This window comes from Lipotes vexillifer, unplaced genomic scaffold, assembly GCF_000442215.2.
Source record: "Lipotes vexillifer unplaced genomic scaffold, Lipotes_vexillifer_v1.1 scaffold182, whole genome shotgun sequence".
NCBI lineage: Eukaryota > Metazoa > Chordata > Mammalia > Artiodactyla > Lipotidae > Lipotes > Lipotes vexillifer.
In genome coordinates, this window is record NW_006798798.1 from 6,515,552 (window position 1) to 6,543,279 (window position 27,728).

The 27,728-nt window shown below is 38.1% G+C and overlaps 1 protein-coding gene across 1 annotated transcript in view; it reads left to right on the plus strand.

The window, feature by feature from the left end:
* The first annotated feature begins 4,029 nt into the window (after window positions 1–4,029).
* Window positions 4,030–27,728, plus strand: part of LOC103080108 (zinc finger protein 529) — a 33,137-nt gene continuing 9,438 nt past the window's right edge. The window contains exons 1-4 of the mRNA XM_007471100.1: window positions 4,030–4,087; window positions 11,714–11,837; window positions 15,627–15,720; window positions 16,890–17,016. Of these exons, the coding sequence (XP_007471162.1) occupies window positions 4,030–4,087; window positions 11,714–11,837; window positions 15,627–15,720; window positions 16,890–17,016 (403 nt within the window). The remainder of the gene's footprint in view (window positions 4,088–11,713; window positions 11,838–15,626; window positions 15,721–16,889; window positions 17,017–27,728) is intronic.

Sequence of the window (27,728 nt, forward strand, 5' to 3'; positions counted from 1 at the left end):
TTTACAATTACTGTTGTGATTCATCTCTTTGTTTCTGGATACAGAATTTCCCTTTTTCCTTTTCTTTTCTTTTGAACTTGACCATTTTTAAGACATCCTGTCATAGTTTAGATGGCATTTCTCTGTGTTTATGGGGGAGTAGGGACAGGCATCCACTTGTTATGTCTCTCTTTTAAAAAAATTTCTGGGACTTCCCTGGTGGCACAGTGGTTAAGAATCCACCTGCCAATGCAGGGGACATGGGTTTGATCCCTGGTCCAGGAAGATCCCACATGCTGTGGAACAACTAAGCTTGTGTGCCACAACTACTGAGCCTGTGCTCTAGAGCCCACGAGCCACAACTACTGAGCCCATGTGCCACAACTACTGAAGCCTGCGCACCTAGAGCCCGTGATCTGCAACAAGAGAAGCCACTGCAATGAGAAGCCCGCACACTGCAACTAAGAGTAGTCCCCACTCACTGCAACTAGAGAAAGCCTGTGCGCAGCAACAAAGACCCAACACAGCCAAAAATAAATTTAAAAAAATAAATTAAAAAAAATAAAAATTTCTACTATACTTTGTTCTTGCCTCTTACCTAGAGGAGCCTATTCCTAGGCTCCTGTCACCAAGGACCTGCTTCTCTTGACCTCTCTCTTCTCCAGTGCTTTACTGTGTATAGAAAGTAGGCTTTTCGATCTGCTCTTTTAACCGTAGATTACTTCCATACCTTTGGTGCTTGTTACAGAATGGAGACGTGTAAATGGGAAAAAGCACTCCTGGGATATGACTACAAGGGAGAGAGGGAGAAACATGATCCATAAGGGTGAGCTGGAGATGGAAGAAAGGACACAGTGTAACATGGGGACCTCCCTTCTTGCCATATTATAATCTATTGCCATATTATAGATATTATAATCTATTGATTTTACGTCTATCTTTACTCACTAGAAAACCAAGGTTTGTGGACATAATAAAGTCTTCTTCTTGTATGGGCTCTCCTAAGCACTCAATACTTAGACATCAAATTACTGTCTAGACAAGAAAGGTTCATTCAAGGAATATATGCTTATTTAATTCAAGAGAATGTATTTCCATTTGTGGGCATGAGAAAGGAGATGCTGAGCGAAACATGCAATTAGTAAGTAAACGTTAGTTAAAATTAGAAGAAGATGTTGGATAAGGTACAGGTTTATCTGGAGAGAATAAAAGGAAATGTGGACCAGTTCCATGAAAGGGAATCCTATCTCCAGGAAGTTTCAAAATGGGAAACTGCTCATATATGCTAGGGGAAAAAGACTATTGCAGAAAGGAGAACAGAAATATCATCTAATCGGAGCCATGGCTTTAAGATTTGCAAGAAAGGACCTTTGCTCCTTTCGATTCTTTTTTAGAAAAATGAAGAGAGAAGGGAGGCATAAGAAACCATGTGAAACTGCACTTACCTTAGAGTTTCCATAACAACTTGATTAAATCTGCCTACTTACATAGTAAACAGTTACTATTAAATATTAATATTCATTATGCTAAATATTAACTATTCAGTAATATAGGTTAGGGAAATAGGAAGAAACTGATTATGTACTTTTCCACACTGCAGGTTTCAGTCAGATGGAAGAAATTTTTCCTTTAAATATTGATTTTCACAGTAAACATTTTTATTAGAAAATGACTAATTTAATTGCTATGAGACTGACCTTGTGATTTGAAGTATTTCAGATACTTTTCCTTAGCTTAGAGTGACTGAAAAAGTTATTAAATTACCCATAATTTCATCCAGGAACAGGGAAAAAAAACTCACTCAAATCTGTTAAAAGTAGTACATAGAGGTAAAAAAAGTATTTTCTTGTGAACTACTTATTGAACCCTAGTCATTTCAACATATTAGAATTAGTTCAGATGGTGTTCAAAGTATACAATCCAGTCATCTAGAAATTGATTTTACCTCCTACTTTCCAATTCTTTTTTTTTAAAGTAACATACTTAAGTTCAAGGTGTACAATGTGATGATTTGATACATGTATATATTGGGAAAAGATCACCATGATAAGGTTAGTTACCTCATATAATTATGCTTTTTTGTGTGTGGTGATAACATTTAAGATCTAATCACTTAACAACTTCCAAGTATATAATACAGAGTATTATTAATAATAGTCACCATGCTGTACATTAGATCCCCAGAACTTATTCATCTTATAACCTTTGACCAACATCTCTCCCTTTCTCCCACCCTCAGGCAACCACTATTATTCTACTCTGTATTTCAATGAATTTGGGTTTTTTTAGATTCCACATACAGTGAGAACATAGTATTTGCCTTTCTCTGTCTGACTTATTTCACTTAGCATAATGCCCTCAGTGTCCTTCTATGTTGTCACAAATGGCGGGATTTCCTTCTTTAAGGCCAAATAATACTCCAGAGAGTGTGTGTGTGTGTGTGTGTGTGTGTGTGTGTGTGTGAATGAGTGTGTGTGTGAATGAGTGTGTGGGTGTAAACACACACATTTTCTTTATCCGTTCATCTGTCAGTGGACACTTAGGCTGTTTCTATGTCTTGGCTATTGTGAATATTGCTGCAGTGAAGATAGGAAGGAGTCAGGTATCTCTTTAATATCCTGTTTTCATTTCCTTTGGATAATCTTATACTGCTATTTTACTTGATTAGAAACAGTCATAATTCTGCAAGCAGAACCAAAATGAAACACACCTAACTAGACACACACACAGTTTCGCAGTCATTCATTAATATCACTTATGTAGTGACCCACTTTCACAGTCACATTATAATGAACACACAAAATCATGATAAGAGTTGGTACAGACACCTTGTTTCCTATGATCTCACCCACTTCACAAAACCACAATTCCATGGACTCTACGTGATATTCCTAACTCCACTGAGCCCATCTCCTAATTCCATAGAAGAATACCAAATCAAACTCAGAAACCACTTACTTCACAGTCACATACAGTCACAAACAGAAATCATAACTAATCATCCTACAAGATTTGTCAGCTTCTTAGAAAGTTAAATAGAAACTTAACCTATTATCAGCATTTTCTTCCACTAGGTATCTCCCCAGAAGAAATGGAAACATGCCAGCGTTATCAAAATACATAAAGCCTGGAAATACACTAAATGTTCATACAGAGAAAAATGAAAACACAAATTGTGGCACATTTGCACAATGGAATGCTGTCCAGAAACAAAAGGAATGAACTAAACAACATTAATAAATCTTACAATACTAGGATGAGCTAAAGGAGACAATTGGAATTGTAGAACTGACAAAGCTAAACTACGATGACATGTATCAGAACCATGGCTGTCTCTGCTATGAGACTAACAGGAAAAGGACACCAGGGAACTTCCTAGCGGTGATGATATTAAACACGCCAAGGGCGTGCATACACTCACTGCGCGTCTGCTATGTGCCATGGGTGTTGGGGCTTTCTCAAGGGGCAAAACTGACAAAAGCAACAAAACTCTTGACCCTCTGGTTCACGATCACGGACCTGGGGTCCCGCACGTACAGGCCTGAGTGAACTTCTCGCCTGGGCTCTCTCCTGCCCGAAGTCCCTCCGCACGGCTTCAGCCCTTCTTAGCCCAGCCTCCCTCGGCAGAGATTCACGATTCCCGCCCCGGCCCTCCTCTGCCGTGTTCCCAACTCCCTCTTCCCTCCTAGGCCTGGAGCTTCCAATTCTCAGCCAGGCCTACCCGAGCCAGGATTCTTCCGTTTGCCTCCTCGGCCCGCACCCGGATTCCGGTTCCCTTTTCTGCCCTCCCCGGCCCAGGTTTGCGATTACTTCCTCGGCTTGGGCTCTCCTTCCTTCCGCGACCTCACCTCGCTCTCAGAGAACCATCACCCGGCTCTTCGGCGTCTGGAAGGACAACCAGCTGCAACCCCTCCACCAAAGGCGTGTGATCATTGCGCCCTGGAATTCCCGGGAGTCTCGGGGCGGGGAGGGGAGTGTCTCTGCAGCTGGTGGGCTCCACGCTCCGCTCGAAAGTCTGGACTACGTTTCCCACAGGCCCCAGAGCCGCCAATGACCTTCGACCTTTGGTTCACCTTCCGGTGTCGTGGTCATTATTGGGTTATACCTGGTGAGTTGAGGTGACCCAGGTTAAGCTGCGGGAGGGGCTGGCGGTGAGGAGGCCTGAAGCTCCCAGAGCGTGGATGGGGCTTGTGGAGCAGGGAACTTGTGTATGCGTGAGCCGCGGACGACCATGGTTGCGGGTGCTACTGTTTGTGACGGCGTCGTTGTTGTTAGTTCGCGCCTGTGCGTGCGCGAGAGCGAGGGCTAGAGTGCGTGTGACGGGGCCCTGGGATGGCGTTACTGGTATCTGATTGGGTTGGTGAGACTGTCAGCGGGGGCGGAGCCTACTGTGTGACCATGGTTAACATGGACGTGGCGACGAGGGTGTCTGACTGACACTGTGACCGAGTGATCCTGTAACATCTCTGTTGTGACTGACTATAAGTGTGCACGAAGTGGAGTTTTTAAATTTTGTTTTCAATGAGCTTGTTGAAGTTTGGAGTTTTGTTTTTTTTATCTAGGAGTGTGTAAAATTTTTTTGTACGTGTGTGTGTATAAGCTATTAACACCATGTCCCCAGTACCCAGCCTTGTACTTTACACAGAGGGGGCATTGGTGAAGTGAGTGTTACCCATCCAGGTCCAATTGTAGGTTCCATCGTTTCTTGGAATGTGTTTCCCTGGATTCTCTTCTGTCCTCACACCATGTAGCCAGTTGGGTCTAGCTGTAGAGGGATGGCCATCAGAGTGAAAGTCATGAATTTCACTCCTATAATGAAAGTTCCCAATAGAAAAGTACATACTGAATCCTTGGATTAGCATTTAGGCCTGCACCTGCCTTCAAGTCAGGCTTCTGGGAAGACATGAGGGGGAGGGCACAGGTGTAGAATCCCTTCGTGGGTTAAACTCCCTTGGATGCATTATGGAGGCCATTTACACCTTTTAGAACCACAGCATTCCCGGAGCTGTGTCCTGTAGAAACTGCTGTGAACTTAGATTCCAGCTCTGGGCATAGGTGATGCTTACCTTTTTCTCTGATACTGGTAAAAGTCAGCACTCTAGTTTCACTCTTACTTCCATCCACTTGTATTTGTGGTGGGTGATGGGTCATGTCTGATGGTGGACAGTGTGTTCACCACAACTCTTAGCCAGTCTTGAGTCTCACAAGTCCCTTCTTGGTCCTGTAGCTCTGCAAGTTCTGAAGTGGAGAGCATTGCTACTAACTTAATGGCCCATACAAGGTCAGTTCATGTTTGCTTTTTGTTGTCATAAATTTTTGTTTTACAGAGCATAGAATATTTGCTTTCCTTCTTTTAAATTTCCCTTCCTAATTGTGACTTATCAATTTTCCTGGTTCATAGGACTTCCCTTCCCAATTAATAACAGGGCCATAGAGATGGGTCCCCTTCTCTTCCAGTGCCTTTCCAAATACCCTTTTCCCTTCCAGTTAATATTCCCATACCCATTGGGTAAATCATTCAATTACCATACATGCTCTTCTTTCCAAAGGATAGCACAGAAATACAGCTCGTGTAGGATAAATTAAGGGCTTGTTTTAAAATATGCTTTGTTAAGGTTAGGTAGAATAACATAGCAGTTATCTGTTTGGTTTCCAAACAAAGCAAGATAGGAAGTGGTTTGATTTCAATCAGTAAGTGACAAAGTTGACTTTGACATTTAAGAGTGGGTATATGATTGGAGTTTCGTGAAGAGAGGTATGTGTGTACAAGGGCAGGGAGTTTTTCCAGAGAATCCATGGGGAGTTTTGAGTGGTGACAACCAAGTCTTGTTTGAGATTTGGCAGTAGACTTTGTTTCAGACCACATATTGGTGTAGACTGTGATAGGCAGTGTGGTATAGTGGTATTTGAGTCTAAAGCAATACTAATGGAAATATAATGAAAGCCACTTAGATAATCTTACAATTTCTATTGAACACATTTTAAAAAGTAGAAAGAAATAGTTGAAATTAATTTTGATAATGCATCTTATTTGAACAATATCTCTAAAATATTATTTCAACATATAATAACAAATAAATTGAAGTATTTTACATTCATATCTTTATACTAAGTTTTCAAAATTTCATGCATATTTTATTGTTATGGCACTTCTCAATTTGGATGCTAAATTTTCAGTGGTTAAGGTGAAATATATTCACACCAAAACAATAAAATTGTGTTTAATTGAAAAACATTTTATATTGCTTTTGTATTTTAATTAAAACTAAATTGAAAATTCAGTTCTTTGTTCACACTAGTCATATTTCAAGGAGGTCAATAGTTATTAGTCTATGTTTTATAATTTCTTTTTATAAAATGTACATAATAATCACATCAGTGCCTTATGGATTTTACGAGAATTGGATACATTAATCTGGGCATAGCTCTAGACCACTTAATGAGTACCTTGTACTTAATAAGTCCTCAAGAAAAAAATAGTTGTTATTATGTGAAGATTCTAAATATTCCTCATAAATTTCTGTAAATGAAGAGTATTGAAAATATAAAGTTAAGTTTGACGAGCACTTAAAAGGAATTTTTAACAGCCAGATTTGCAAAAGTCCTAAAATAGAAATTGTTTTTTTTTTTTTTTCTAAAATAGAAATTCTTAACCTAAGGCAATTTGATTCCATTTTGGTGCTCACAAAGGACCACAAATCTGTTGAAATTTTGTTCAAAATTATTCTATTATATAGTTCCTAACTTTTTTTTTTTGGTATGTTTGTTTTTGTTTGCAGAATGTCTGTAACTTCATGGGGTTATATAAGTGTATATAATCTTAAAAACTAAGTTAATCACATTATGTAAATGTGATGATAATACCATGCAGATAAGGGAAACTATGGAGTTAGTCATAAAAAGAAAAATGATTAATATGTAATATTATACAGTATTTTTACATAGGAAAAAGAACATTCCAAATTGTCAGTATTGTATATGAATCTGTTTTACTAAGATTGCATTTGTAAGCAATTTTATATATCTAAAATATTAGTTTTTGAATAATGAAGTTAAAAAATTAAGCCATATGTAATAAGCATGTACACTGTACCAAACACATTTCTGCCTTCTTTACACACATTTTCTTATTTAGTCTGAAAATGCTACCATCTTGAATTTTGTTAATTCAAGTACGTGAATAGTGAATGTACCCTGCTGCACTGGTGTGATACAACTAAAGGATGTTCATAAGTTTGTAGAAGTAATTTATTTCAGTCACAAATTTCCTTCATGTTCCCACTCATTTTGAAGATCTTTTTGTTCATAATGTTATTAAACAGAAGGAAAACTTGCCTCCAACTCTGTTAAATCTGTTATGCAGAAATAGCTCTCATATATTTCTGATGATGGAATTAATGCAGGTTTGTTGTAAAATATTCAGTTTTTAAGGAACTTGGAAAGTATAAAGTCAATAATTACTCATAGTTCCACCATCCAGAATAATCACTTGTAATAACATAATGTACATTCTTCCAAAATTTTTCTCTCTAGGTATGTGGGGCTTTTTTGTTTTGTTTTGTTTTGTTTTTTTGGAGATATACTTGACATATAACATTGTATTAGTTTCAAGTGAATAACATAATGATTCAATATTTGTATATATTGCAAAAAGACCACAATAAATCTAGTTAACATTCATCATTATACATAATTATGAATTGTTTTTTTCTTTGTGATAAGAACTTTTAAGATACACTCTTAGCAACATTCAAATATACAGTACAGTATTATTAACTATAGTCATCATGGTGGACATTGATCCCCATGATTTATTTATTTTATAACTAAAAGTTTGTACCTTTTGACCACCTTCACCCATTTTGTCCACCCCTTACCCACCATCTCTGGCAACCATCTATCTGTTTTCAGTGTCTAGGAGTTTGTCTTTTGGCTTTTGGTTTTTTAGATTCCACATATAAGTAAGATCATACCGTATTTGTCTCGCTCTTTCTTATTTCACTTAGCATAATGCCTTCAGGGTTCATCCATGTTGTCACAAACAGCAAGATTTCATTCTTTTTTTAGTGGCTGAATAATATTCCGTGTTTGTGTGTGTGTGTGTGTGTGTGTGTGTGTGTGTGTGTGTGACATTTTCTTTACCCATTCATCCATCTGTGGACACTTAGGTTGTTTCCATGCCTGCTGTTGTAAATAATGCTGCATGAGCATGGGGGTACATAAGTCTTTCTGAGTTAGTGTTTTAGTTTCCTTAAGATAAATACCCAGAAGTGGAATTGCAGGATCATACGGTATTTCTGTTTTTAATTTTTTAAAGGAACCTCCATTCTGTTTTCCATAGTGGCTGTACCAATTTACATTCCCACGAACAGTGCACAAGGATTTCTTTTTCTCCACATCCTCACCAGCATTTGTTATCTCTTGTCTTTTTGATGATAGCCATTCTAACAGTTGAGGTGATGTTTCATTGTGGTTTTGATTTGCATTTCCCTGATGATTAATGATGTTGAGTACCTTTTCATGTACCTGGTGGAAATCTATGTTTTCCTTGGAAAAATGTCTATTTAAACCCTCTGCCCATTTAAAAAATCGAGTTGTTTGTTTTTTTGCTATTGAGTTGTATGAGTTCTTTGTATGTTTTGGATATTAACCCCTTATCAGTAATATGATTTGCAAGTATTTTCTCCATTAGAAGGTTGCCTTTTCATTTTGCTGATGGTTTTTTAGTTTGATGTAGTCCCACTTGTTTGTTTTGTTTTGTTTTTTGCTTTTGTTGCTTTTGCTTTTTTGTGCTAAATCCAAAAAAAAAATCACTGCCAAGACGGATGTCAAGTTGCTTACCCACTGTATTATATTCTAGGAGTTTTATGTTTTCAGGTTTTATGTTCAAGTCTTTAATCCATTTTGAGTTTTGTATATGGTGCAAAATAGTGGTCTAGTTTCATGCTTTTGCATGTGGCTGTCCATTTTCCCAACACTATCTATTGAAGAGACTTTCCTTACTACATTATATATTCTTGGCTCCATTGTCATAAACTGATCATAAGTACTTGAGTTTATTTCTGGGCTGTCTATTCTGTTCCTTTGTCTGTGTGTGGTTTTTTTAAAAAAACCAATACCACATTGGTTTGATTACTATAGCTTTGTAATATAATTTGGAATCAGGAAGCATGATGCCTCCAGCCTTATTTTTCTCTCTCAAAATTTCTTTGGCTATTTGGGGCCTTTTGTGATTCCATACAAATTTTTGGAGTGTTTTTTCTATTTCTCTGAAAGATGCCATTGGATGGGAATTTTGATAGGGATTACCCTGAATCTGTAGATTGTTTTGGGTAGCATTAATTCTTCCAATCCATGAACATGGAATACCTTTCCATTTATTTATTTCTTCTTCACTTTCTTTCATCAGTGTCTTATATTTTTTGGTGTACAGGTCTTTCACCTCCTTGGTTCAATTTATTCCTAGGTATTTTATTCTTTTTGATGCACTTGTAAGCGGGATTGTTCTCTTAATTTTTCTTTCTGAGTGTTCATTATTAGTCCATAGAAATACAACTGATTTTTTGTATATTGATTTTGTACCCTGCAACTTTATTATATTTGTTTATTACTTATAATAGTTTTTTGGTGGAATCATTAGGCTTTTCTTGTATATAATATCACATCTGCAAATAGTGACAGTTTTGCTTCTTTTCTCATTTAGATGTCTTTTATTTCTTTTTTCTGTTCTCTCTTTTTTAAAACATGTAATTGCTCTGGCTAAGACTTCTAATACTGTGTTGAATGAAAGAGTGGGTATCCTTGTTTTGTTCCTGTTCTTGGAGGAAAAACTTTCAGCTTTTCACCATTAAGTATGATATTTGCTGTGGACTTGTTATATATGACCTTTATTATGCTGAGGTATGTTCCCTCTATGTCCAGTTTACTGAGAATTTTTATCATAAATGGATGTGTAATTTTGTCAGATGCTTTTTACGCATCTATTGAGATGATCATGTGTGTTTTATCCCTCATTTTGTTAATATGATGTGTCACATTAATTGTTTTGGGGATGGTGAACCATTCTTGCATCCATGGAATAAATCCCACTTGGTCATGGTGTATGATCCTTTTAATGTATTGTTGAATTCAGTTTGCTAATATTTTGTTGAGAATTTTTGAACCTGGGTATGTATTTCTTCTTTTGTTTTTGCAAAAAGAATTACATAAATTTGCCACATAAGTGAGACAAAGTCACAGTTTTATCACACTTCTAGGCATGTAGGAATAAGTAGAAAGTGCCAATGGTCACCATGTGATTTGACATATCTAAGTTTTCAAAGCTTTGGAGATTACATAGATATCAAATAAACAATTACCAGGAGAACAAATCATGAATTAAGACTGCTGATCAGAGATTCATGGTTTTTTAAGAAGTGGTGGTTTCTTTCAGAGGACATAGGAATGATCTGGGAAATCCAGGTATCATACAAGACCTCATTATACAAATTACACTTGAAAGGACAGTTTTATAGAAACAGAAATAAATACGCATGTAACTCTCTGTGTTGGACAGAGGAACAAGATTAAGCCTTTTATGCTCAAATTGTCACATATTAGATAGATTCTAGTTATATGTCTGCAGCTTTGTGTAGAGGTCAAGGAAATATGTCCTTTCATTTTTGAGAATCTTTGTGACAAATATTATTGAGGAAAAATTGTAATCTCAAGGCTGGACTCTGAAAGGAGTTAACATTATAGGAAAGAAGAGACCTGAAAATCTCAAATTTCGCTGTAGCACAAAGGTGAAGCATAGAGGGAATTATTAAAAAATAATGAAACAAGGGATGTGTAATATTCTTTACCATTTCATAAATTAGCAGACAGATTTTATTAGGTACCATTAGGTGCTTTTTATATGGCACTGAAAATGCTTTATGTCTTATTTAATTTGGTCCAGACAGCAACACTTTGAGGTAGGTCATATTGTTATTTCCGTTTTACTGATGAGGAAATTAAGGCAGTTAAGTAACTTAGTAAAAGATTACACAGTAACAGCCAAAGATAATATTTGCAAACTGAATTTTGGATGATAGATTTTATGTTCTTTATCATGATAGCACACAACCTCCAATTATTTTAAAGATCTGATTGTTTGATGAGTAATTCATCAAAATGTTTTTCCCCAACATTTAATATGAATCAATGTTATCATTGTTAAATACTGCATAGATATTGCTAACATATAGCTCACCACACTTTAACCTGTTGTCTATCCATATATATTTAGAATTATCATAAACTATGCTGATGTAGATCATTGCAATAGAATTTTGTCTACTTTTTTATCTGTTACTTAAGGAAAAATTTCCAGAAGTTGCATTTACAGATTAAATATTTATTAAATGCCTGTAATATGCCAATTTTATTCATGTTATTGGTGTGGATATTAGCATTAAAGAGACATAGTTGCTATCCCTTAACTTGTTTATAACTGATCACATAATATAAACTGCGAATAGGACTAAAACTATAGTAGGGTATGATAATGATCATTAAAGAAATTGGATGACATGCATTTGAAGTTGATGAGGAGAGATGTCATGGAGACAAACCCAAGGCTGTTAGGTTTTTACCAACATACACTAAAGCCATGGATTGTGAGGGTTTACCAAAACCATCCTCAGATTGACGATTTGCTAGGACTCACAAAACCCAGAAAAACTGTTTTGCTTGTGTTCATGGTTTATTACAGTCAAAGGATACAGATTAAGATCAGCAAAGAGAAAAGTCCAGGAGAAACTAGATGTGAGCTTCCAGTGGAGTCATATAGACAGCACTAAATTCTGCCAGCACCATTTTGTAACAACACATGTGAAGTAGGTCAGGGAAACTCACCTGAGCCTTGATGTCCAGACTCTTTATTGAGAGTGAGTCACACAGTCATGGAGCAACTGTGTGACTAGGCTTAGCTGCTACAGAGGTCAAATTGATACAGTGCATCCCAGGACCCCTGGCTAACAAAAATAGGTGTTTACCATAAATCACATTTATAGCATAAATCATCTGTCTGGCATAGCCCAGATATGCTCTTATCAAGCAGGATATTGTAAGGGCTCAGAGGTTGTCTCCCAGGAGCTATTCAAGGGCCATTCCTTTCTTTGGAAAGAGCAGGGTTTGGGTACTCCAGATCCATGCTTTCATGCTTTAGTAAATTTTGGTAGGTAATAGATTGTTTCTAACTTGCCAGTGAACTACTACCCATGCTCAGATTTCACTCCATAAAGAAGAAATTCTGAACTAAAGAGACAAGAACCAGAGTTAGAACTGGCTTTGTAGTAAGAGGAATATGAGTTCAAAACTCAGCTCTGCCACATTGTGGGTTTGGTTTTTTTCTGAGACGTAACTTAATGTAAACTATACAAACCATATTCTAAAGCTGGATTGTTTTTAACATTTATGTATATCTATGAAACCATTACACAGCTAAGATACAGCATATTTCCAACACTCCAGGATGCTCCCTTCTGTTTCCTTCCAGTCATTACCAATTTGCCTTTACCCCCAACAAAGGTAAACAATATTCTTTTCACTATTACAATAGATAAGTTTTAACTAATTTGGAAGTTCATATAAATGGAATCGTACATTATGTACTTTTTTTTTTTTTTTTTGCTGTGCTGTATGGCATGTGGGATCTTAGTTTCCCAACTAGGGATCGAACCTGCGCCCCCTGCAGTGGAAACACAGAGTCTTAACTACTGGACAGCCAGGGAAGTCCCCATTTTGTACATTTTTTTCTGCCCTCTTTTGCTCAACCTCATGTTTATGAAAATCATCGCTGTTTGTTCGGTTTTATTCTTAAGTAATCTTCCACTATAGGAATGTATCTCATTTAACTTTTCCCTACTTCTGTTGATGGATGTTTGGGTTGTTAACAGTTTCAGGACAGTATAAAGAAATGCAGCTAAAATAATTCTTTTACATACTTTTTCGATGGAAAAACTCATTTCTATTGGGCATATACACAAGAGTGGAATTGCTAAGTCACAGTATATATGTTTTTTTAGTAGATTGTGTCAAATAGTTGCCCAAAGTAACTGAAATAGTTTACACTCAACAACAAGGGGTTTACAGTTTTAACAGGTGAAAAATGCATAAATTAACTTCTACAGTAGGGGTTAACAAGTCTTTTTTTTCTGTAAAGGACAGATATTAAATATTTTAGGCTTTGTGGATTACACAGTCTCTGTCACACCTACTCAACTCTACCGCTGTAGCACATAAACAGCTATAGATGATATGTAGCTTTGTTATATTAATCCTGTTTATCACTTTTCATTCTGTTTATTTGAACCTGTGGATTCAGATTACCATCTGGATTCATTTCCTTTGCCCAATGAAGCTTTTCTTCTACCTATCTCCTTTGTGTTATTATTGTCGAACATACTACATTTATATATGTTGCAGGCCCAATAATACATGTTATGTGTGTGTATATATATGTATATAATTTATTATTATTATTTTTTTTTGCGGTACGTGGGCCTCTCACTGTTGTGGCCTTTCCCGCTGCGGAGCACAGGCTCCGGATGCGCAGGCTCAGTGGCCGTGGCTCACGGGCCCAGCCTCTCCGCGGCACGTGGAATCTTCCCAGACCAGGGCACGAACCCGTGTCCCCTGCATCGGCAGGTGGACTCTCAACCACTGCGACACCAGGGAAGCCCATGTATATAATATTTATGTATGTGTATACATATATATGAATTACTTTATACAGTTGATTTTTAAAAAAAATTTTTATTTATTTTTGGCTGCACTTGGTCTTTTGTTGCTGCGTGCAGGCTTTCTCTAGTTGCGGCGAGTAGGGGCTACTCTTTGTTGCAGTGCGCAGCCTTCTCATTGCAGTGGCTTCTCTTGTTGCGGAGCACGGGTTCTAGGTGTGCGGGCTTCAGTACTTGTGGCTCGCGGGCTCTAGAGCACAGGCTCAGTGGTTGTGGCGTACGGGCTTAGTTGCTCCACGGCACGTGGGATCTTCCCAGACCAGGGCTCAAACCCATGTCCCCTGCATTGGAAGGCAGATTCTTTACCACTGGACCACCAGAGAAGTCCTGGGAACTTTTCATCCATTGTTTATTTGAATATATTAAAATGTGCCTTTCCTCTTTTCTGTTACGCTTATTACAGGTGTATGCTTAATGGCGTCCAACATTTCTCTGATGCTCTTTTCATTTTTCTTCCTTTGTTCTTCAGATTGCATGATCTCTGTCACGTTATCTTTAAGTTTTCTAGTACTTTTTTTTCTGCCCAGTTCACATCTGCAGTTGAGTTACTCTAGTGAAATTTTCATTTTAGTTAATACTTTTCAACTCCAGAATTTCCATCTGGTGATATTAAATAACTTCTATCTCTTCACTGATTCTTTATTTGATATGACATTGTGATCATACCTTCATTTACTTTAAGCATGGGTTCCTTTGTGTATTGAACATATTTATAACGGCTACTTTGAAGTCTTTGTTAAATCTGGTTACTTTCTCACAGGCAGTTTCTGTTGTCTGTTTGGTTTTGGCTTTAGCGTTTTTGGTTTATGGGTTATATTTTCCTATTTCTTCACCTGTCTCTTGTTGTGGAAAGTAGATATTTTAGATAGCTGTTGTAACTCTGGTACTTTTGTCTCCTTCTTCTCCCCAGGCCTGTTATTGTTATTTGCTTTCTTGTTTAGTGACTGGCTAGATTAATGAAGTGAAATCTATCTCCCCCATAGTGTAAATCTCTGATGTTGCTCCTTGGGGTATAGACTTTGCTATTACCACAGTTACCCTTAGATGACAGTGGTTTTGACAGGGCTGTCTTTGAGTGTCTCTTTACCTGACCACACCAAGCTGTTAGGATCCACTGATTGTGACTGATAGCACTATTGTTTTCAGTAATGCTGTGGGGTTACACTGCTTCGCAGACTAATGAAATCAAGTCAATGTCTGAGATTTGTTCTGACAATATGAAGGGCTCCCCAAGTATCTTTCTCTGATCCTTTCTGACAAACTAGCCAGCCTACAGTTTAGTATTTATCTCCAATGAATTTTTCAATATTCTCCCAATAGCCTTTCACGAAAATTTCCAGTGTTTTTGAGAATGTCCTTACCCTTGAACTTCTTCACACTCTGTTGCAAATGAAGGCAGTTCCTTTGGAAAGGGCCGTGGAGGGGATTGGGCAGCAGTCCTAGGTCTCAACTTGCCTCTTGTGGCATGGAACTCCTGCCCTATGAGCCAAGGCAAAGACAGTTGGAACCCCAGTATTCTCAGCAGTGCCACACCCATGGTACAACCTACAATTCTTGTGTGGCTACTAGGCAGAAGAAAATCTCCATTCCTTTGTTGCATTTGCCTGAGCAACAGGTAGCTGGGGGCAGAATGAGAAATGCTGATGTTCTACTCCTCCCAGGAAGATAGTTATCTGACTGGGAACAGGACATGAGTGGTGAGGAAGTTTGTGTCCTTGGCTGTACTAGTTTGCAGTGGAATCTTTTTCTCACTAGGATGGGATGGACAAGGAAGGGTGCAGGTTAAATTAAGATACTGCAGACTTTCACAGTTCTTAATAAGTTTTAGTAGATTTACAAATGTTTCTTCATTTGCTCTATGTTTTTATATATAATTTTTACCAGTTTCAATGGGGAGCATGTCGGTGGAGCTCCTCATGCTGTCATACCAGAAGTGGAATTCCCTGATCAATTCTTTACAGTTCTAACCATGGACCGTGTAAGTTGCTATTTCTCTCTCCTTTGTGAACATTTCATTTGTCTGAATCTTCCCAGAAAGCAGCCCTAAGAGCCTACCCCACATCCCCATAAAAATCCCCATTTTCACTTTCTAGTGAGAGTTGGAGTCAAACAGCACACTGTACCTCCTATGTGCCTATCCTCCAAATAATGTTCAACATCCTATGTGTTCAGTGTTTTGTTCAGAGCAGCTATAGGGTAGAAATGGAATCCCTATATGGAGGCATTTACCAGCCTTTTTCATACTCTTGGGTAGAGAAAAAGAGCAAATGGATCCATTTGATGACATATGGGCAAAGTCTGTACTTCTGAACAGACCTATTTTTCCAGGTAGACTGGATTTGATGTTGACTAGTCTCAATCAGACATAAATAGATTACTGTAGATTTCAGAATTGGAGGAGATCTTATCCAACTTATATGTCTAAATATAATTAAGGCTGATATATTTCCTCCAAGCAGACTACTCTGTAGCCACTAAAAAGCATTTAATAAATAATTTTTCATTAGAAGTTATAATTCTTATATAATGTGAAATGGTGATTAACAGTGATGAACTTGGTGTTGTAAGAAATTTTAAAATATTTTTCATATCCCATTTTCTAAGCTAGATATTTTTCCTTTACAGAGGAACGAGGATGTAGAAATTCACTATTATTGATAATACGTTCATTTTGTTTATTTCCAGACGTGCTTAGCTAAGAAATCCCATAGCATGCAGGAAGATTTCTCTGAATCAGAAGGATTCTTTAAACATCTGTAGATAGTCTGGTTTGGAAGCATTAATTCCCTTACTTCCCATACCATAGGCTTCTACCCCTGGCCGATGTACTTACTATTAGACCCCTTCCTGTAATGCAATTCTTTTTTCTTTTTTTAAAAATTTATATTATTGAAGTATAGTTGATTTACAATGTTGTGTTAATTTTTGTTGTACAGCAAAGTGATTCAGTTATACAGATATATATTCTTTTTCATATTCTTTTCCATTATGGTTTATTACAGGATATTGAATATAGTTCCCTGTGCTATACAGTAGTCCCTTGTTGTTTATCCATTCTATATAAAATAGTTTAATTCAACTCTTTATTTCTTATCTTTTACTCAAAAATGTTTCCTTTAATTTTACTTATGTGGTTTGTTGTTTCAGGAATTGGTGACATTCAGGGATGTGGTCATCAGCTTCTCTCAGGAGGAATGGGAGTATCTGGATTCTGCTCAGAGGGACTTGTACTGGGACGTGATGATGGAAAATTACAGCAACTTGGTCTCACTGGGTAAATTTAGCTGTTTACATAATTTAGAATATGTTCTATAGAATATCAGTTGACATTCAGTAAACTCAAATCTATCTTTTAAGAAACTTCATGTAATTTCTATGAAGTCCCTTCTCAGTCTCTTATAATTTCTACCTTCATTTATTTTTGGCTGTGTTGGGACTTTGTTGCTGCGTGTAGGCTTTCTCTAGTTGTGGTGAGTGGGGACTACTTTTCAGTGCAGTGCACATGCTTCCCATTGCTGTGGCTTCTTTTATGTGGAGCATGGGCTCTAGGTGAGCAGGCTTCAGTAGTTGTGGCATGAGGGCTCAGTAGTTGTGGCTCACAGGCTGTAGAGCACAGGCTCAGTAGTTGTGGCACACGGGTTTTTTTGTTTTTTTTTTACATCTTTATTAGAGTATAATTGCTTTACAATGGTGTGTTATTTTCTGCTTTATAACAAAGTGAATCAGTTATACATATACATATGTTCCCATATCTCTTCCCTCTTGCATCTCCCTCCCTCCCACCCTCCCTATCCCACCCTTCCAGGTGGTCACAAAGCACCGAGCTGATCTCCCTGTACTATGCGGCTGCTTTCCACTACCTTTCTGCCTTACATTTGGTAGTGTGTATATGTCCATTCCTCTCTCTTGCTTTGTCACAGCTTACCCTTCCCCCTCCCCATATTCTCAAGTCCATTCTCTAGTAGGTCTGTGTCTTTATTCCTGTCTTACCCCTAGGTTCTTCATGACATTTTTTTTTCTTCAATTCCATATATATGTGTTAGCATATGGTATTTGTCTTTCTCTTCCTGACTTACTTCACTCTGTATGACAGACTCTAGGTCCATCCACCTCATTACAAATAGCCAATTTCGTTTCTTTTTATGGCTGAGTAATATTCCATTGTATATATGTGCCACATCTTCTTTATCCATTCATCCGATGATGGACAGTTAGGTTGTTTCCATCTCCGGGCTATTGTAAATAGAGCTGCAATGAACATTTACAATGTTCATTGCTGGGTCATATGGTAGTTCTATTTTTAGTTTTTTAAGGCACCTCCATACTGTTCTCCATAGTGGCTGAACCAATTCACATTCCCACCAGCAGTGCAAGAGTGTTCCCTTTTCTCCACACCATCTCCAGCATTTATTGTTTGTAGATTTTTTGATGATGTCCATTCTGACTGGTGTGAGATGATATCTCATTGTAGTTTTAATTTGCATTTCTCTAATGATTAATGATGTTGAGCATTCTTTCATGTGTTTGTTGGCAGTCTGTATATCTTCTTTGGAGAAATGTCTATTTAGGTCTTCTGCCCATTTTTGGATTAGGTTGTTTGTTTTTTTGTTATTGAGCTGCATGAGCTGCTTATAAATTTTGGAGATTAATCCTTTGTCAGCTGCTTCATTTGCAAATATTTTCTCCCATTCTGAGGGTTGTCTTTTGGTCTTGTTTATGGTTTCCTTTGCTGTGCAAAAGCTTTTAAGTTTCATTAGGTCCCCTTTGTTTATTTTTGTTTTTATTTCCATTTCTCTAGGAGGTGGCTCAAAAAGGATCTTGCTGTGATTTATGTCATAGAGGGTTCTGCCTATGTTTTCCTCTAAGAGTTTGATAGTTTCTGGCTTTACATTTAGGTCTTAATTCATTTTGAGCTTATTTTTGTGTATGGTGTTAGGGAGTGATCTAATCTACTTTTACATGTACCTGTCCAGTTTTCCCAGCACCACTTATTGAAGAGGCTGTCCTTTCTCCACTGTACATTCCTGCCTCCTTTATCAAAGATAAGGTGACCATATGTGCGTGGGTTTATCTCTGGGCTTTCTATCCTGTTCCATTGATCTATCTTTCTGTTTTTGTGCCAGTACCATACTGTCTTGATTACTGTAGCTTTGTAGTATAGTCTGAAATCAGGGAGCCTGATTCCTCCAGCTCCGTTTTTCATTCTCAAGATTGCTTTGGCTATTTGGGGGTCTTTTGTGTTTCCATACAAATTGTGAAATTTTTTGTTCTAGTTCTGTGAAAAATGCCAGTGGTAGTTTGATAGGGATTGCATTGAATCTGTAGATTGCTTTGGGTAGTAGAGTCATTTTCACAATGTTGATTCTTCCAATCTAAGAACATGGTATATCTCTCCATCTATTTGTATCATCTTTACTTCTTTCATCAGTGTCTTATAATTTTCTGCATACAGGTCTTTTGTCTCCTTAGGTAGATTTACTCCTAGATATTTTATTCTTTTGTTGCAGTGGTAAATGGGAGTGTTTTCTTGATTTCACTTTCAGATTTTTCATCATTAGTGTATAGGAATGCCAGAGATTTCTGTGCATTAATTTTGTATCCTGCTACTTTACCAAGTTCATTGATTAGCTCTAGTAGTTTTCTGGTAGCATCTTTAGGATGCTCTATGTATAGTATCATGTTATCTGCAAACAGTGACAGCTTTACTTCTCCGTTTCCGATTTGGATTCCTTTTATTTCCTTTTCTTCTCTGATCACTGTGGCTAAAACTTCCAAAACTATGTTGAATAAGAGTGGTGAGAGTGGAAAAACTTGTCTTGTTCCTGATCTTAGTGGAAATGCTTTCAGTTTTTCACCATTGAGGATGATGTTGGCTGTGAGTTTGTCATATATGACCTTTATTATGTTGAGGAAAGTTCCCTCTATGCCTACTTTCTGCAGGGTTTTTGTCATAAATCGGTGTTGAATTTTGTCAAAAGCTTTCTCTGCATCTATTGAGATGATCATATGGTTTTTCTCCTTCAATTTGTTAATATGGTTAATCACATTGATAGATTTGCGTATATTGAAGAATCCTTGCATTCCTGGAATAAACCCCACTTGATCATGGTGTATGATCCTTTTAATGTGCTGTTGGATTCTGTTTGCTAGTATTTTGTTGAGGATTTTTGCATCTATGTTCATCAGTGATATTGGCCTGTAGTTTTCTTTCTTTGTGACATCCTTGTCTGGTTTTGGTATCAAGGTGATGGTGGCCTCGTAGAATGAGTTTGGGAGTGTTCCTCCCTCTGCTATATTTTGGAAGAGTTTGAGAAGGATAGGTGTTAGCTCTTCTCTAAATGTTTGATAGAATTCGCCTGTGAAGCCATCTGGTCCTGGGCTTTTGTTTGTTGGAAGATTTTTAATCACAGTTTCAATTTCAGTGTTTGTGATTGGTCTGTTCATATTTTCTATTTCTTCCTGATTCAGTCTTGGCAGTTTGTGCATTTCTAAGAATTTGTCCATTTCTTCCAGATTGTCCATTTTATTGGCATAGAGTTGCTTGTAGTAATCCCTCATGATTTTTTGTATTTCTGCAGTGTCAGTTGTTACTTCTCCTTTTTCATTTCTGATTCTATTGATTTGAGTCTTCTCCCTTATTTTCTTGATGAGTCTGGCTAATGGTTTATCAATTTTGTTAATCTTCTCAAAGAACCAGCTTTTAGTTTTATTGATCTTTGCTATTGTTTCCTTCATTTCTTTTTCATTTATTTCTGATCTGATTTTTATGATTTCTTTCCTTCTGCTAACTCTGGGGTTTTTTTGTTCTTCTTTCTCTAATTGCTTGAGGTGCAAGGTTAGGTTGTTTATTCGAGATGTTTCCTGCTTCTTAAGGTGGGCTTGTATTGCTATAAACTTCCCTCTTAGAACTGCTTTTGCTGCATCCCATAGGTTTTGGGTCGTTGTATCTCCATTGTCATTTGTTTCTAGGTATTTTTTAATTTCCTCTTTGATTTCTTCAGTGATCACTTCGTTATTAAGTAGTGTATTGTTTAGCCTCCATGTGTTTGTATTTTTTACTGCTCTTTTCCTATAATTGATATCTAGTCTCATGGCGTTGTGGTCGGAAAAGATACTTGATATAATTTCAATTTTCTTAAATTTACCAAGGCTTGATTTGTGACCCAAGATATGATCTATCCTGGAGAATGTTCCATGAGCACTTGAGAAAAATGTGTATTCTGTTGTTTTTGGATGGAGTGTCCTATAAATATCAATTAAGTCCATCCTGTTTAATGTATCATTTAAAGCTTGTGTTTCCTTATTTATTTTCATTTTGGATGATCTGTCCATTGGTGAAAGTGGGGTGTTGAAGTCCCCTACTATGAATGTGTTACTGTCGATTTCCCCTTTTATGGCTGCTAGTTTTTGCCTTATGTATTGAGGTGCTCCTATGTTGGGTGCATAAATATTTACAATTGTTATATCTTCTTCTTGGATCGATCCCTTAATCATTATGTAGTGTCCTTCTTTGTCTCTTCTGATAGTCCTTATTTTAAAGTCTATTTTGTCTGATATGAGAATTGCTACTCCAGCTTTCTTTTGGTTTCCATTTGCATGGAATATCTTTTTTCATCCCCTTACTTTCAGTCTGTATGTGTCTCTAGGTCTGAACTGGGTCTCTTGTAGACAGCGTCTTTTTTTTGTATCCATTCAGCCAGTCTGAGTCTTTTGGTGGGAGCATTTAGTCCATCTGGGTCTCTTGTAGACAGCGTCTTGTTTTTGTATCCATTCAGCCAGTCTGAGTCTTTTGGTGGGAGCATTTAGTCCATTTACATTTACGGTCATTATCGATATGTATGTTCCTATTCCCATTTTCTTAATTGTTTTGGGTTCGTTATTGTAGGTCTTTTCCTTCTCTTGTGTTTCTTGCTTAGAGAAGTTCCTTTAGCATTTGTTGTAAAGCTGGTTTGGTGGTGCTGAACTCTCTCAGCTTTTGCTTGTCTGTAAAGGTTTAAATTTCTCCATCAAATCTGAATGAGGTCCTTGCAGGGTAGAGTAATCTTAGTTGTAGGTTTTTCTCCTTCATCACTTTAAATATGTCCTGCCAGTCCCTTCTGGCTTGCAGAGTTTCTGCTGAAAGATCAGCTGTTAACCTTATGGGGATTCCCTTGTGTGTTATTTGTTGTTTTTCCCTTGCTGCTTTTAATATGTTTTCTTTGTATTTAATTTTTGACAGTTTGATTACTATGTGTCTTGGTGTATTTCTCCTTGAATTTATCCTGTATGGGACTCTGTGCTTCCTGCACTTGATTAACTATTTCCTTTCCCATATTAGGAAAGTTTTCAACTATAATCTCTTCAAATATTTTCTCAGTCCCTTTCTTTTTCTCTTCTTCTGGAACCCCTATAATTCGAATGTTGGTGTGTTTAATGTTGTCCTAGAGTTCTCTGAGACTGTCCTTAGTTCTTTTCACTCTTTTTTCTTTATTCTGCTCTGCAGTAGTTATTTCCACTATTTTATCTTCCAGGTCACTTATCCGTTCCTCTGCTTCAGTTATTCTGCTATTGATCCCTTCTAGTATTTTTAATTTCATTTATTGTGTTGTTCATCATTGCTTGTTTCATCTTTAGTTCTTCTAGGTCCTTGTTAAATGTTTCTTGCATTTTGTCTATTCTATTTCCAAGATTTTGGATTATCTTTACTATCATTATTCTGAATCCTTTTTCAGGTAGACTGCCTATTTCCTCTTCATTTGTTAGGTCTGGTGGGTTTTTATCTTGCTCCTTCATCTGCTGTGTGTTTTTCTGTCTTCTCATTTTGCTTATCTTATTGTGTTTGGGGTCTTCTTTTTGTAGGCTGCAGGTTTGTAGTTCCTGTTGTTTTTGGTGTCTGTCCCCAGTGGCTAAGGTTGGTTCAGTGGGTTGTGTAGGCTTCCTGGTGGAGGGGACTAGTGCCTGTGTTCTGGTGGATGAGGTGGATCTTGTCTTTCTGGTGGGCAGGTCCACGTCTGGTGGTGTGTTTTGGGGTGTCTGTGGACTTCTTATGATTTTAGGCAGCCTCTCTGCTAATGGGTGGGGTTGTGTTCCTGTCTTGCTAGTTGTTTGGCATAGGGTGTCCAGCACTGTAGCTTGCTGGTCGTTGAGTGAAGCTGGGTGCTGGTGTTGAGATGGAGATCTCTGGGAGATTTTCACCATTTGATATTATTTGGAGCTGGGAGGTCTCTTGTGGACCAGTGTCCTGACTTTGGCTCTCCCACCTCAGAGGCACAGCACTGACTCCTGGCTGCAGCACCAAGAGCCTTTCATCCACACGGATAAAGAGGAAAAGGGGAAAAAATCATAAATCTTGCTCTCAAAGTCCACCTCCTCAATTTGGGATGATTCGTTGTCTATTCATGTATTCCACAGATGCAGGGTACATCAGGCTGATTGTGGAGCTTTAATCCACTGCTTCTGAGGTTGCTGGGAGAGATTTCCCTTTCTCTTCTTTGTTCGCACAGCTCCCGGGGTTCAGCTTTGGATTTGGCCCCGCCTCTGCGTGTAGGTCGCCGGAGGGCGTCTGTTCTTCGCTCAGACAGGACGGGGTTAAAGGAGCAGCTGCTTCGGGGGCTCTGGCTCACTCAGGTCGGGGGGAGGAAGGGGTACGGAGTGCAGGGCCAGCCTGCAGCATCAGAGGCCAGTGTGATGTTGCACCAGCCTGAGGCATGCCATGCATTCTTCTGGGGAAGTTGTCCCTGATTCATGGGGCTCTGGCAGTTGCAGGCTGCACAGGCTCCAGGGAAGGGAGGTGGTGATAGTGAACTGTGCTTGCACACAGGCTTGCGCATCTCTGGGGTCCGCGCTTTTAGCCGTTGCTCGCGCCCGTCTCTGGAGCACCTTTAAGCAGCACTCTTAATCCCCTCTCCTCACGCACCAGGAAACAAAGAGGGAAGAAAAAGTCTCTTGCCTCTTCAGCAGCTCCAGACTTTTCCCCCCCGACTCCTTCCCGGCTAGCCGTGGTGCACTAACCCCCTGCAGGCTGTGTTCACGCCACCAACCCCAGTCCTCTCCCTGCGCTCCGACCGAAGCCCAAGCCTCAGCTCCAAGCCCCGTCCGGCCCTGCGGGTGAGCAGACAAGCCTCTCGGGCTGGTGAATGCCGGTCGGCACCAATCCAATGTGCAGGAATCTCTCCGCTTTGCCCTCCGCACCCCTGTGTCTGCGCTGTCCTCCACAGCTCCGAAGCTTCCCCCTCCGCCACCCGCAGTCTCCACCCACTAAGGGGCTTCCTAGTGTGTGGAAACCTTTCCTCCTTCACACCTCCCTCCCACTGGTGCAGGTCCCGTCCCTGTCCTTTTGTCTCTGTTTATTCTTTTTTCTTTTGCCCTACCCAGGTATGTGGGGAGTTTCTTGCCTTTTGGGAGGTCTGAGGTCTTCTGCCAGCGTTCAGTAGGAGTTCTGTAGGAGTTGTTCCCCATGTAGATGTATTTCTGGTGTATCTGTGGGGAGGAAGGTGATCTCCACGTCTTACTCTTCCGCCAATTTCCCCTCCTTCTCCCTGGCGCACGGGTTTAGTTGCTCCATGGCATGTGGGATCTTCCCAGACCAGGGCTTGAACCTGTGTCTCCTGCACTGGCAGGTGGATTCTTAACCACTGCGCCACCAGGGAAGTCCTTGGATTTGACTTCTAGGATACATATACCGTATCCTTTGAGATATCTATTATATTGTGTTTGAGCCCAGAATTGCTAAAATTTCTTTATTACTTTCTTACCCACTTTCTGGGAGAACAGCTAAAATACTGTGTCCTGAGTTGTTATGATTATTAAAAGAAATTGTATAATTTATATTGTTACATTTGCAAATAGAAGTCATATTCATTGCCTGACACAAGTGTTGCCTTACACCTGCTATGGGGTTAAAGAACTTTGCATTTAATGTTAAGTCAGTATTCCAGCAAGGACCTTTTAATGTTTTAGAAAGCTCCTTGTTTTCCTCTCAGCTCACATAGTTCTTGCCTTGTACCAGGCCCTGATTTAAGCCCTTTTAATATACCGAGTTATCTAATTCTACAACCCTATGGCATAAATACTACTTGCATTATTGTTCTTTGAAGAGATTGCTAAGACAAATAGTATTTAGACTACCCCTCCAGGGTTACATAGCTAGTTAGTGTCAGAAGCACGTTTTCTTACCCAAGCAGTCTGACACCAAAATTGATATTCTTAGCTGTTACAACATACTGCCTCTCAAGGCAAAGAGATAGCATGGGTTTAAATAAAAGAAGACATTTATTTACCTATCTGGTAAAGTATTTATACAGCTAGCCATTAACAATCAAAGACTATGATGGGCTAAAGTATACTAAACCAATGAAAATCAACAAATCCATAATGACACATAAATAAGAGGTCAGAAAATTTATACTCTCTTTATACTTTGTAATTCTGTGGTCACTCTAAGGTAAATGTTCTTTCAATCTTCTCATATTTCTCTTCTCTGAAGTCTTTCATTTCAACCTCTTTTATTAAAAACTTAACCAGTTCTCAAAAGTGTTTTTTAGAATTGGTTATGATTCTTATATATTTCTATATATTATGTTACATTTCTTTGTTGTAAGCAGAGTGTTCCATTTCTAAGCCAGTTTTGACTACCTTATTAGTGGAAGGGAAGTTGCCCTGGAGGGTTACAAGGAATGTGACAAGTAAACGGGGCTAAATGAGTGAGGACTTGATGAAGCAAGGAAAGCCATCACCAGTGTAAAAAGCCCAGCCTCTCCAAGAGGAGGTTGGCCCCTGTGATGTTTTGGGGAAACTCCCTTTAAACCCCTATGGGAAAAAAGCCTGATACTTGGGGAAGCAAATTAAGATCTTCCCCAATTCAACCAACATTTCCCCTAGTTCCTCTTGTATTTAGACTTACATAAATGTCTTCACCAACAAAAAAATCTTGTTCACTTATATAATCAACACTTAATCAGTGTGTACAGTAAGATAGATATTGTGTTAGCCCTATAAGTACAATGGTAAGAAAGATCAATACAGATCTTAATGTCATGGAACTAACATACTAGTAAGTGAGATATATAATAAATAGGTAAATAAATGATTAGAAAATATATCATGGATAGTGATATGTGCTATGAAGAAAAGTAAGCAAAATAAAGGGATGAAGAATGATGGAACTAATTCAGATATTATGGTCAGAAAGGGATCTCTGTGGTCCTACTTTAGCATTCTATGAATACACAGTTCCTCATCAACAATTCACTTAATGCTTTTTACAATTGAAAACCTTCATTTAAATCAGTATTGTACTAAGTCCGTCATTGCTTCTAATACATTTAATTAGTTACCCTCTTGCTACTTGATAAACTTGAAATCTAATGGAAAAGGCAGCAAGTGTTTGATTATACTCTTTATATGATTGTAACTAATTAGCCACCTGATGGTTAATTAGCCACTTTATATGATTGTAACTAATTAGCCACCTGATGGCGAATCAAACCACCGAATGGTACACTTGAAATTTTCTGACCTCTTATTTATGTATCATTATGGATTTGTTGATTTTCATTGGTTTAGTATACTTTAGCCCATCACAGTCTTTGTTGATGCCTAGCTGTATAAATACTAATTCCTTATGGATTTTTGTGTACCTTTGACTTGATTCTTTATTCTTTGAATTTACTATTGCTTTCTGAAGCTTTCCCAGGCTCACCCTATACCTTACCTATCCCAGACCAAACACCTGAATTGGTTAAAAGTGAGTTCTTCTGGTCTTTCATGTTTTATGTGTTTTGTTCCTTTTTAAAAAATTAATACTAGCTATAAATTTTTAGTTGTTTAGTTAACATGTTTTAGTACACAAAGTACTTTTTACCCTCTTTTGATTATTGTATTGTCAAAATGGTGCTCTCCTTTGATGATTTGTGTCTTTTTGTTATGGTTCATTAATAATATAAAACATTCTTGCTTCTGTCACAACAGTCAAGGGCACATCTTCTACCTTACCTGCTCCAGGTCATGACTCAGATCTTTATTTTAGGAGCCATGGTTCATTACCTGGTTTATTGCCACAACCTGGGCAATAGGCATGCTTATGATTTTTTGTTTCATGGGAGGTAAGTCTTTGACAATTTTATCTCTTTCTAGCAAATTGTTCTTTTTTCAACTTTTATGGCTTCTGGGGTTTTCAGTATTTATTTACCTAGAAAATAATTCATAAGTCAACATTTTCAAATTGGTTGGCATATGAGTCTTATAACATTTTAAAAATACCCTCTGTGATGGTTCTTTCATTTGTCATTTACTTTTTTTTTTTTAATAGATCTTTATTGGAGTATAATTGCTTCACAATACTGTGTTAGTTTCTGTTGTACACCAAAGTGAATCAGCCGTATGCATACATATGTCCCTATATCCCCTCCCTCATGAGCCTCCCTCCCATCCTCCCTGTCCCACCCCTCTAGGTCATCGCAAAGCACAGAGCTGACCTCTCTGTGCTATGCTACTGCTTCCCACTAGCTAACTACTTTACATTCGGTAGTGTATATATGTCGATGCTACTCTCTCACTTCGCCCCAGCTTCCCCCTTCCACCCCATGTGTTCAAGTCCATTCTCTATGTCTACATCTTTATTCCTGCCCTGCAACTAGGTTCATCAATACCATTTTTTTTTTAAGATTCCATGCATATGTGTTAGAATATGGTATTTGTTTTTCTCTTTCTGACTTACTTCACTCTGTATGACAGACTCTAGGTCCATCAACCTCATTACAAATAACTCAATTTCGTTTCTTTTTATGGTTGAGTAATATTCCATTGTATATATGTGCCACATCTTCTTTATCCATTCGTTTGTCAATGGACATTTAGGTTGGTTCCATGTCCTGGCTATTGTAAATAGTGCTGCAATGAACATTGTGGTACATGTCTCTTTGAATTATGCTTTTCTCAGGGTATATGCCTAGTAGTGGGATTGCTGGGTCATATGGTAGTTCTATTTTTAGTTTTTTAAGGAACCTC